This window comes from Hylobates moloch, unplaced genomic scaffold (genome assembly GCF_009828535.3).
Source record: "Hylobates moloch isolate HMO894 unplaced genomic scaffold, HMol_V3 SCAFFOLD_7, whole genome shotgun sequence".
NCBI classification, from domain to species: Eukaryota; Metazoa; Chordata; class Mammalia; order Primates; family Hylobatidae; genus Hylobates; species Hylobates moloch.
The window spans coordinates 83,878,629-83,890,297 of NW_026652282.1; the positions used below are offsets into that span (position 1 = coordinate 83,878,629).

General features: G+C 43.4%; 1 protein-coding gene across 1 annotated transcript in view; it reads left to right on the plus strand.

Moving 5' to 3' along the window:
• The first annotated feature begins 5,073 nt into the window (after positions 1-5,073).
• TMEM35A (transmembrane protein 35A) overlaps positions 5,074-11,669 on the plus strand; it is a 21,102-nt gene continuing 14,506 nt past the window's right edge. The window contains exon 1 of the mRNA XM_032757272.2: positions 5,074-5,317. Coding sequence (XP_032613163.1) covers positions 5,198-5,317 — 120 coding nt within the window. The 5' untranslated portion in view covers positions 5,074-5,197. The remainder of the gene's footprint in view (positions 5,318-11,669) is intronic.

Genomic DNA, 11,669 nt, shown 5'->3' on the forward strand with positions numbered 1-11,669 from the left:
TCTTTCTTTCTTTCTTTCTTTCTTTCTTTCTTTCTTTCTTTCTTTCTTTTTTTGAGACAGAGTCTGGCTCTGTCACCAGGCTGGAGTGCAGTGGCGTCTTGGCTCACTGCAAACTCTGCCTCCCGGGTTCAAGCGATTCTCCTGCCTCAGCCTCCCAAGTAGCTGGGACTACAGGTACGTGCCGCCATGCCTAGCTAATTTTTGTATTTTTAGTAGAGACAGGGTTTCACCATGTTGGCCAAGATGGTCTCAATCTCCTGACCTCGTGATCTGCCCACCTCGTCCTCCCAAAGTGTTGGAATTATAGGCATGAGCCACTGCACCTGGCCAAAAACTGCTATAATTCTAATATGACTTAGTATATGTTATCAGTAATAATTATAATTATTACGTTAAATGATTGTGTGCCACAGAGGTAAATTTCCTTGTTAATTGTGCCTTTAACTGTGGCTGCCCTAACATATTTTTGTCATCCACAGACAGTTGTTGTCTCACTTTGGTCCTCTTTAAAAGATGATTTTATAATCAGCTATAAAATTTAACAGGTGCTCCTAAATGTGAGTTTCTGATTAATTACTCTGGGAGATTGTAAAATTAGAATTGAAAAATACTTTCAAATAGAAGAGTGAATGGTGTTTGGTTTTCTTTGGACTGTATTTGTATAAATATGTTATTGGTATGTGTTCCAAAATTACGGGAAACTTCCATAATGTTGATATAATTTAGTGTACATTATCAATAATCATAATTGTTATGTAAAATTGTTGTATGCCACAGAAGTAACCAAAATTCCTAGTCAATTGTAGCTTTAATAGTGGCTATAGACTTTTGTCATCCACAGACATTTTGTCTTCCTTTGGTCCTTTTCAAAAGGCAGTTTATAATCAGATATAGGACTCTGAGTGCAGGTCTCAGATAACTTTAAAAATTGAGCTATTGGAATAGAGGAAAAACCAATCTTCTAGGACTCTCATGGAGAGCTAATGTATTAAACATTACTAGACCCTTTGTTTTCAGAGTCAAGAGAACTTATTTCTTTAGAGCTATTTGCAACTGTTAACGAGTGAGTAAAATGTACTGCTGTGGACAAAATTTGGAGCATATTTGTTCCTCTCTACCTGATTTCTCCAGAATTTGGAAACTATTTGTGAGTATTCTCAATTTATGGCAGTATAGTTAATTGCATAAATTCAATAAGAATTTGTTTTCTTTTGTAACAGGACACAATTGGAGAAATTGGTTATTTTACTAAGGCTTTGACTGGAATGGCATGCTTCCTTTAAACAATCAAAGTTGACTTATAGAGCAAATTAAAGCCCATTGAGGCATCTGGCCTCATACCTTGTCCACACAGAGTCCCTGTGCAAGGTTCCTGTCCTTTGGTAAGTAAAGAATGTCACTTTTTAACAGGCCCAGGAACCCCAAGTTATCTTGGGACCTCAAGAGGAGAGGAATTTGCCCAACTCATAGGTATTTGAGGGTGAAAACCCATGGCTGGGCTTGGCTTTTAAAACGTCTTGTCTGAGATTCTTCATGGAACAGAGTTCTAGCAAAGCCAATTTAAAAAGCCTAAGTGAAAAATATTCTTGCTGCACTTTGTGCAAATAATCAGGCCACATACAGTAAGACTAAAGCTTATTTTGTAAACAAATCAGTTCTATCATGTTGTTTTTAATAAAAATGGGGACTGGCGAGAGAAAAATTATGCTTCAAAAGAAAAACTATGGTACACTGTTGTTAGCTGTTCTTGAGTTTTTTTCTGCAGTTTAGACTAAATTCTAAATTGTTTGTGGGTTAGAAGTCCCCAAACTAACGCTTTCAAATCTTTGCTTTTAAAATTGGGAATTGTACTCCTCATCCTAGGACTCATTATTTACCTTATAAGGTAAAATAGGCTGTTCACTTAAACACTGTAGTAAAACTATAGATGAGAGTACTAATGTTTTTGCCATACAAGCCTTGGAAGCTCAACCAGGCCTGCATGAGTATGCTCAGACAATTAATTGTAAAGCAGTTCCACTCTTCTCACCTTGGGGTTCACTCCCATTCCCACTACATCCCCTGTCAGCAGGAAGAAGCCAGAGTGATTGATGGCCTTTTCCCATCTTCATATCCTATACCTTAAGATTAAGGTATTATAAAACCCAAAGGGAGGGATTGAAACAGTCTTTGTAAAATTATGACTGAGAGAGTGGAAGAGATCTAACTTAGCCGACTCCATCTTGCTTCTAACCTCCAAGCTGTTCTTGTTCATTCCTGGGCCTAGGCCGAACTAACTTCGGGAGAAACGTAGTTTATAGTTTATAGTTTAAACAAATATGGTAACAGCCCTTTCCCAAAGCAGACCTCCTTCCCGCCTGGCGACTAGATTGCCTTTGTAGGACTAACATTAGCCACAAGATTAGAAATTGTGGTTTAGAAGTCATGCAGCTGGAGGCTACAAGATTCTGAGCCTCCCCAAACTGCTCCAAAGATCAGTGTTTGAGATATTTTTCAGACCCTGCACTTGATAAATCAGCTGGCACCACCCAGATCAATAAACTGGCTCATGTGATCTTGTGGCCCCCACCCAGGAACTGACTCAGCACAAGAAAACAGCTTTGACTCTCTATGATTTCATCCTTGACCAATCAGCACTCCTGGCTCACTGACTTTCCCCGACCTACCAAGTTATCCTTAAAAACTCTGCTCCCCGGCCAGGCATGGTGGCTCACACCTGTAATCCCAGCACTTTGGGAGGCTGAGGCGGGCAAATCACCTGAGGTCAGGAGTTCAAGACCAGCCTGGCCAATATGGTGAAACACTGTCTCTACTAAAAATACAAAAATTATCCAGGTGTGGTGGCATATGCCTGTAATCCAAGCTACTGGGGAGGCTGAGGCAGGAGAATCACTTGAACCCAGGAGATGGAGGTTGCAGCAAGCCTAGATTGCACCACTGCACTCCAGCCTGGGTGACAGAGCAAGACTTTGTCTCAAAAAAACACAAACAAACCAAGCAAACAAAAAACTTGCTCCCCGAATGGTCAGGGAGACTGATTTGAGTAATAAAACTCTAGTCTCCCGCACGTGGGCTCTGCGTGAATTACTCTTTCTCTGTTGCAATTCCCGTCTTGATGCATGGGCTCTGTCTAGGCAGCAGGCAAGGTGAACCCCTTGGGAGGTTACAGTTTCACCATGTTGGTCAGGCAGGTCTTGAACTCCTGACTTCAGGTGATCTGCCTGCCTCGGCCTCCCAAAGTGCTGAGATTACAGGCGTGAGCCACTACGCCTGGCCATGCATCACATTTTTATTTGTAAAAGTAAAAACCATGGAAACAACATCAATATCTAGCAATAGGATGCAAAATGAATGAGAACTATAGTACATTCAAGTGATGCTAAAGTTTTATACAATCATTAAAAATGATTGTTTAGGGCTGAGCATGGTGGCTCATGCCTGTAATCCCAATGCTTTGGCAGGCCGAGGCAGGTGGATCGCTGGAGCCCAGGAGTTCAAGACCAGCCTGATTGACATAAGGTAGCCCCATGTCTACAGAAAATAAAAAATAAATTACCCGGGCGTGGTGACACGTGCCTGTAGTCCCAGCTACTTGAGAGACTTGTAGTCCCAGCTACAAGAGAGAGCCTCTCACTTGAGCCCACGAGGTTGAGGCTGCAGAGGGAGACCCTCTGCAGGGTCTCAAAAAAAAAAAAAATCATGTAGGGCTGGGGTCCATGGCTCATGCTTGTAATCTCAACACTTTGGGAGGCCGAGGCGGAAGGATCCCTTTAATCCAGGAGTTAGAGATCAGCCTGGACAACATCACAAGGCTCTGACTCCACAAAAAATAAAAAAATTAGCCAGGCATGGCGGCATGTGCCTGTGATCCCAGCTACTCCGGAGGCTGAGATGGAGGATCACTTGAGTGAGACCTTGTCTCTAAACAAAACAAAACTCTGTGTGTGTGTGTGTGTGTGTGTGTGTGTGAGCACTTACAGTGCTAAACAACTTTAAGTACCACACTAATAGTGAAAAATATTACAGGAGAGGCAGCAGAGCAATTGTTAAGAGCCTGGGCTCTAGAAATGACTGCCTGAGTTTGAGGGCTGGCTCTCCACTTACTAGCTGTATACTCTTGGGCAAGTTACCTACATTCCCAGCCCCTCAATGTGCCCATTCATAGCATGGGGACTCATACCTAGTCCATAGTGTTGCTGTAAAGATTAAATTAGTTAATACAAGTAGAGGGCAGCATCTAGCATCTAGTAAACAGTTAACAATTATTGGTTATTGTTATAGAAAATTGGAGGAGGGAGAAATCATATCTAACTGAGAATGGATCAGGAAAGGCTTTATGGAGGAGGTGACATTAAAGAAAAGGTTTAATGCTAATGGAGAGTGATGGTGGGGGGCGGGGTCAAAAGATAGGGAGTTAAAGGTAGAGGAGGTGGTAATGCGTAGGTTGTGTGAGGCCGTGAATAGATAGATGAGTGGTGGCATGTGGCAGTGGGAGCCATTGAAAACTAAATCTCCAAAGAGAGACAGGGGTCAAAATGTGGAGGGCCTTGAATTCCAAATTTAAAACTGGAGTTAACCACTGGCTATGAGCGTCATTAAAGATTTCTGAGCAAGAGAAAGGGAAAGCCTTCTTTGGCACCATTGAAGACTGACAAATTTGCAGTTTTATCCTTGAGTGTTACGAACTTCAGAAACAACTCTCTGAGGACTAATATTTTGATTTAGCGAAAGGAAAGGGGGACAGAAAGGAAGAGATGGAAAAAGGGAGTGAATAACTGAAGGATGATAAGTGGGAGGGGGAGATGAAAAGTGAGCCTGGTGGGAAGGTGGCAGCAAAGCCTGTCTTCCGTAATTCCTCATTCCTGGGGTCACTTGGTGACTGAAATACATAACCTCCCTTCTCCCCATTTAAGATTTGAAGTTTCCATCTTTCGTTTAGGGCTTCATTTAACTTCGAGACTGTCCTTTTGGCCTGTGAGCACACGTAGGGCATTAGGACCCAGCGATTGTTGTAGTGAGAGTGGTTGAATCTCGATCTCTCAATTTTTCTCTCGAGCTCCCTCCTCTCCCTTTGTCATTCTAGCTGCCTGCTGCCTCCGCAGCGTCCCCCCAGCTCTCCCTGTGCTAACTGCCTGCGCCTTGGACAGAGCGGGTGCGCAAATCAGAAGGATTAGTTGGGACCTGCCTTGGCGACCCCATGGCATCCCCCAGAACCGTAACTATTGTGGCCCTCTCAGTGGCCCTGGGACTCTTCTTTGTTTTCATGGGGACTATCAAGTTGACCCCCAGGCTCAGCAAGGATGCCTACAGTGAGATGGTAAGTGAAGCAAACGGGCGATGAGGAGCGCACTCCCATGGGATCGCGAGGACCTCTCCCCTTTTTTCCTTCTCAGTTTCTGGTCCCACCCCCTTAGCCCCTATCCCCACCTGGACCCTCCCTTCTCAACAACTTTGCAGCTCGGAAGGAGCAGCTGGGCAAGAGCGATTTCCTTTGTGGGCTATGCTGTTCTGGAGCCACTGAATGCCAGTTGGGGGAGGGGTTGCCCAGCGAATACCCCCCATCCCAAGTAAACCAGAAGGCTGAGACCTGCGTAGCACCTGTCACTGGCAGGAGCCCTTCCCTCCTTCCAGCACACACCCAAAGTCCGGGCAACCAGTCTACAAGTCTGATTCCCTCCCTGTGAGCTAAGAGTTTAGCAAGCGGAGAGTTTATTTATTTTACAGCAGAACAAAGGGGAAAGAGGGAAGGAGCTGGGAAAAATGGGCTACTAAAACAAGCAATTTTTAGGGGCTGGCTGGTATTCCTTATCCCAGGCAGACAGCTGATAGTATTCCTCCAGCCACCTGGGTATGTATCTGGATCCTTGAGACAAAGCATTCTTGGTCCAAATAAAGGTCACTAAGCTCTTGTTTCTTCCCCTTCTTTCAAGGGAGAGCTAGATGTTTTGTTTTATTTTGTCTACAAAATCTGCAAAGTCTGCTTTTTCTGTCCTGCAAAACAGTCCGTAATCTCCACCTTGCCTTCTGTGGATGACCAGAGCCAGGCCCTCTGCAGGTTTTCCCCTCTGCAGAGTTGGAATCACGGAAGGTGACTGGCCAAAACATCTCCTCTGCAACCTGGGGGCTGGGCTGCTTTCCCCAGTTGGGCGTGATGAGGACTTGTTCTTATGCTGTGGAGTACTAGGAGATGGCAGGGAATGTTTCCAGTACTTTCGGGTCTGTCCCTTCTTCCCATGTCACTTTGCCTCTTCTTTTCCCTACCCCAGCTGAAGGGACTCTGCTTCTCATCGCCTTTGCCAGACTTCCAATAATGGGAGGGAGCACATTATTGGGCTCTCAAGGTCAAGAGAGAAAGGAGCTTAGGGGAGGAACAGAAGGGGAAAGAGAAAAGAGGCAAGCCCTGTTAGGGCTGAGGCAGGGAGGAACAGCCTCACACATTGCGAGGAATTCATAGCTCTCCTGAACCCACTGCAGAGCTTTCCAGGGCCCCTTAACGTGAGCTGCAAATGGATGGAGACTGGCAAATTATATTAATAGATGCTCAGAAAATGTTTGCAGGCAGCTCTGGCTTCTGTCTCAGGGTTTAAGCTGGAGCTTTCCATTTCTTCCTCACCGCAGGATCACCCTAGGGTGGGGGAGGGTGGCAAGGGCTTAGGTCTAGCCCCAGTGGCAAATCCTTACATGCTTCTCCTTCTCCCTTCCCCTCCTCCCAGCATGTTTGACCAGATGGAATTGAAATCAGGTCAAAATGAGTACCCGAGGCAGCCTGCACTGGGAGAAGAGGGACGGGGTGGGGTAGCAGAAGCCACCAAATGGCTTGAAGAGGTTGGGACAGAGGGACAGGGTGGAGGGAAAATGCCACTATATTTCTGTCTTGGTGGTAGTAGTTTGGTGTTAGATTATGAATAGATGAACGTGCTCTTGCTTTACTTTTCATATATACATATATTTATATATTTGTGTGTGTGCATCATAGGTATTTGTAAGCTTTCCCTAGCCTTAGGGACACACTACCTTTCTTCAGTATACTCCCTGCCCTCCAGACCCTAGTCAGCTGCTTCAGAGGCTCCCCCAAGCTGCACCCTAAGTACAGTGTTAGGCTCTGCAGGCAATCCAACTAAGATGGAGTCACCGGGAAGCTTCCTACCAGCTTGGCAGGAGCTCACAAGGAGGACCAGCCACAAATGGGTTTACAGTATGTTTCTTCCTAGAAATGGAGCTGTCTAGTGCAGCCTAACGAAAGGCAGAAGAAACAAATATGAAGATTTCATATCATACATGGGAACATATTTAAATAGATATAGTGTAACACAGCAATACAGAACCATTGTGTGTGGGTGTGTATGCATACTTCTGCGCTTCTGTGCTAGGGGCATCTAGAGGGAATGGAAAGATTGTATCTAACTGAGAAGTAGACGTCACAATAGTTTGAAGAGGATTTTCAGACTGCCCTTTTCCAGGGTCCTCTCCTGCATTGAGCATCGGGCCATAGACTGGAGATTGCTCTCTGGCATAAAGCCTACTGCATAGTGCCTGGGCTTGGCCCAGCTTTATTCTCGTTCCCATAGGAAAGGGAGGGAAATTCAGTTCTAGTACAGAGAAGGTGCTCAATATGTATTTGTGGAGTGGATGGGTGAATGAATGAGTCATTGTAGCATTGCCTTGGCTTGTTACCACCAAGAGTCAGATTTCTCTGGCTCTTGATTATGCAGTTCAGGAGCCATTTCTTGCCTCTTAGAGAGACTCTCTAAGAAGCCCCTGTCTCTCAGAGGGAGAGTCTCTCAGAATCCCAACCCTAGATCAGTTGGGATGATTATCTGGGATTTTTTGTTTTCCATTAAGGAGTGATTCCTCTGCATCGAGGAGGTTAGTCATGTATTGACTGCAGTGGCACTTCTTATAAGATCTCAAAGCGTTGTTGCTGCTGTTGTTGTTTTAAGATTATTTGTTCTTTAGAACATGTCTGTGAGGTAGATTTAATGTATTCGTTATTTTTATTTTACTGATGGATAAACTAAAGCAGAACAAGTTTAATGACATATCCAAGGCCAGAAAGGTAAGCTGTTGTTTGAGCAGAGATGAGAAACCAAGTCCATGACTCAATACTCCCAATAGAAGGATCATTAATGATTAAAACTGTTGGGTTTTTATGGATGCCAGAACTGACAACTGATTCTTGAGAACACCTGGCACAGTCCTCCTCCTTTTATTGTCCCAGTTTAACTGCCCAATCCATATTTTCAATTTTGTTTTACTACAAAATCAATTTAAAAATTTTTTTATTTGATTTGATTTCTTTTTTCTTTTTCTTTCTTTTTTCTTTTCTTTCTTTCTTTTTTTTTTTTTTTTTTTGCTTTTCTGCCAACTAATTTTTTCTTGTTTTAAAATCATTTGTGTAATTCTTAGGTGTTATCTTCTCCAGGGAGAATAATTGCTAAAAAACAAACAAATAACTATGTCCTTTTCTCCTGTTTCTACTGGAGAAGCCAGCAAGGGTTAATGGAAAGAATGCAGGCTTTATAGTCACACAGGCTTGGGTTCAGGTCATGCTACTCTTGGTGTCTCAATTTCTTTATTCTTAAAATGGGGATAAGAATGCCTACCACTTAAGAAACAAACCATCCTAAGGGCGGGGGGGGAAGGAATGCCTACCTTAGAAGGCTGTAAATATTAACTGAGATTATGTATAAAAGTATCTGGTACAGTGTTTGCTATAGTATGTGTTCAAGAAATGCTTTGGGTGAGGTGATTATGGTAAGTAATTCTGTTTTATGCAGTGGTTTCCTAACTGATTTAAATAGGCAGTTTAAGGGATTGAAATCAAGCATTTATTTATTTATTTATTTATTTATTTATTTATTTATTTATGAGATGGAGTTTTGCTGTTGTTGCCCAGGCTGGAGTGCAGTGGTACGATCTTGGCTCACTGCAACCTCTGCCTCCCAGGTTCAAGCGATTCTCCTGCCTCAGCCTCCAGGGTAGCTGGGATTACAGGTGCGTGCCACCAAGCCTGGCTAATTTTTGTATTTTTAGTAGAGATGGGGTTTCACTGTGTTGGCCAGTTTGGTTGCGAACTCCTGACCTCAGGTGATCCACCCATCTCAGCCTCCCAAAGTGCTGGGATTACAGGCGTGAGCCACCACCCCCAGCCTGAAATCAAGCATTTAGAAGAACAAGATGCTGTTTTCATGTGCCCTTGTGGACAGACCTTAATGCAATCAATTAATATTGAAAAATCCACACTTGCCGCTGTGTAATGTACAGTGGATCTCATGCAGAACTTCCAGATGCATCTCTGAATAGCCCATTTGGCATGTGTTGTCCCATACCTCCTCCAGATTTAGCAAGTATCATTATAGAGTACTCTAAATCCCACGTGAATTGAACATGACTGGCCACTCCCTTGACTAAATGCCTTTATTAGTTCACTTGAAAATGGGAGACAGCCCTTAAAAGTGCTGGGACGCAGTTTCCTGGGCAGTGACTGGGAACATATAAATAGTTGGCTTGCTTTAAATCTGGTGTTCAGCTTTTTGTAGTAGTGGCTTCATCCTGTAAGCACAGGGGACCACATATGAAAAGGTAAGAAAACACCAAAATCCTGGTGACAATAAAGCCAAGAGATTTTGGTCCTGAGGATGACTGGGCAAGTCCCTGATTCTTTGTATCCCCTCATAGTAAAGGTTTGTTGATTTATTTGTTTATGTGTAGTTAAGTGCCCTTCTGTTTATGTAATCCTGAGGAAACACTCCCAATATGTTTGGGCAGTTTATTTAATGTCCATAGGTAATCTTTTAAGCTTCCAATCACTGCTATTAATTGCTTTCCAACTAGGTAATAAGATAGTAATTTACTGATGCTTAGACTGCTCTCTGAGGTGGTACAGTACATTTATTTTCAGAGAGGAAACCGAGACCCTGAGATGTGAAGCAGCTTTGCTTAATTCACACAGCCTGACATCACAAGCTAAACTACATATTAGAGTTTATGTTGGGGAGCTTGTAGCCTCTCAGTATGGACAAAAGCTGTTTGTTTCAGACAGATCTTTGACTGACAGTAGGAGTCAGTCTTCTGCCCTAAGATGCAATCTGGGAAGGGTCCACTTTGACTGGTAGGATCAAGCATGCCAACTTCCTCTTTAGGTGGGCATTATATGACAGTGGAAAGTAGAATAGGTCGGGAGTTCAAGACCAGCCTGACCAACATGGAGAAGCCCCGTCTCTACGAAAAATACAAAATTAGCCGGGCGTGGTGGCGCATGCCTGTAATCCCAGCTACTCTGGTGGCTGAGGCAAGAGAATCACTTGAACCTGGGAGGCGGAGGTTGTGGTGAGCTGAGATCGCACCATTGCACTCCAGCCTGGGCAACAAGAGTGAAACTCCATCTCAAAAAAAAAAAAGGTGTTTATCATTCATGTGGCAATTTGGCAATTAAATATGTAATGGCTTTTTATTACATTTAAACAATGATCTAGGATTCACACGGGCTTTATTTCTTACAGAGATTCAGAAAAATCACACATGAGTCAGTACATTTTGCAGCACTTATGTAGGCTTTATGGTTTAAGATAGCAACCAGGCTGAGATTTTTTGCCAAAATATATTTTTATCAGTGCTTTCTTCTGCTTTCATATAGTTTTTTTCCTTGTAAATCTTATTGAAGTATAACATATATACTGAAACATGCACATAGCATAAGTATGCAGCTTAAGGAATTTTCAGAACATTCCCGTGTAACCAAGCACTCATATTAAGAAAAAGCACATTGCCAGGTGCTATGGCTCATGCCTGTAATCCCAGCACTTTGGGAGGCCAAGGTGGGTGGATCACCTGAGGTCAGGAGTTCAAGACCAAACTGGGCGACATGGCAAAATCCCGTTTCTACTAAAAATACAAAAATTAGCTGGGCTTAGTGGTGGGTACCTGTAATCCCAGCTACTTGGGAGGCTGAAGCAGGAGAATTGCTTGAACCCAGGAGGCAGAGATTGCAGTGAGCCAAGATTGCGCTACTGCACTACAGCCTGGATGATAGAGTGAGACTCCATCTCAAAAAACAAACAAACAAAACAAAACAAAAAAACACCACATAACTAGCACCCCAGAAACCTTCCTCATGGCCCCTTCCAGTTACTACCCCCCTCAAGGGTAATTACTATCCTGACTTCTAACAACATAAGTCAATTGTACCTGATTTTGAATTTTATATAAATGGAATTCTACAGTATATTAGCCAACTTATCTTTTCCTTTTACCTAATTGGCATGAGTGAACTGAGGCAGACACTACTTGCCCTGTGTTCTCATTTTGTATTTTGTCCTGTTAGCTGGCTTGGGATGATTATTAATTGTAATCAAAGATTAATATTATTTGACAGTTTTGAGCTCTTCAAATTTAATATCATTAATATGAGATCATGGGTCCTGCTGTGTGGTGAAGAATAAATGACAAAAAGGAAAAAAAAAAGTATGACTAAAGAAAGGCTCCGGCTGGGTGTGGTCGCTCACGCCTGTAATCCCAGCACTTTGGGAAGCCAAGTTGGGCTGATCACCTGAGGCCAGGAGTTCTAGACCAGCCTGGTCAACATGGTGAAACCCCATCTCTACTAAAAATACAAAAATTAGTTGGGCACATCAGCGGGCGCCTGCAGTCCCAGCTGTTTGGGAGGCTGA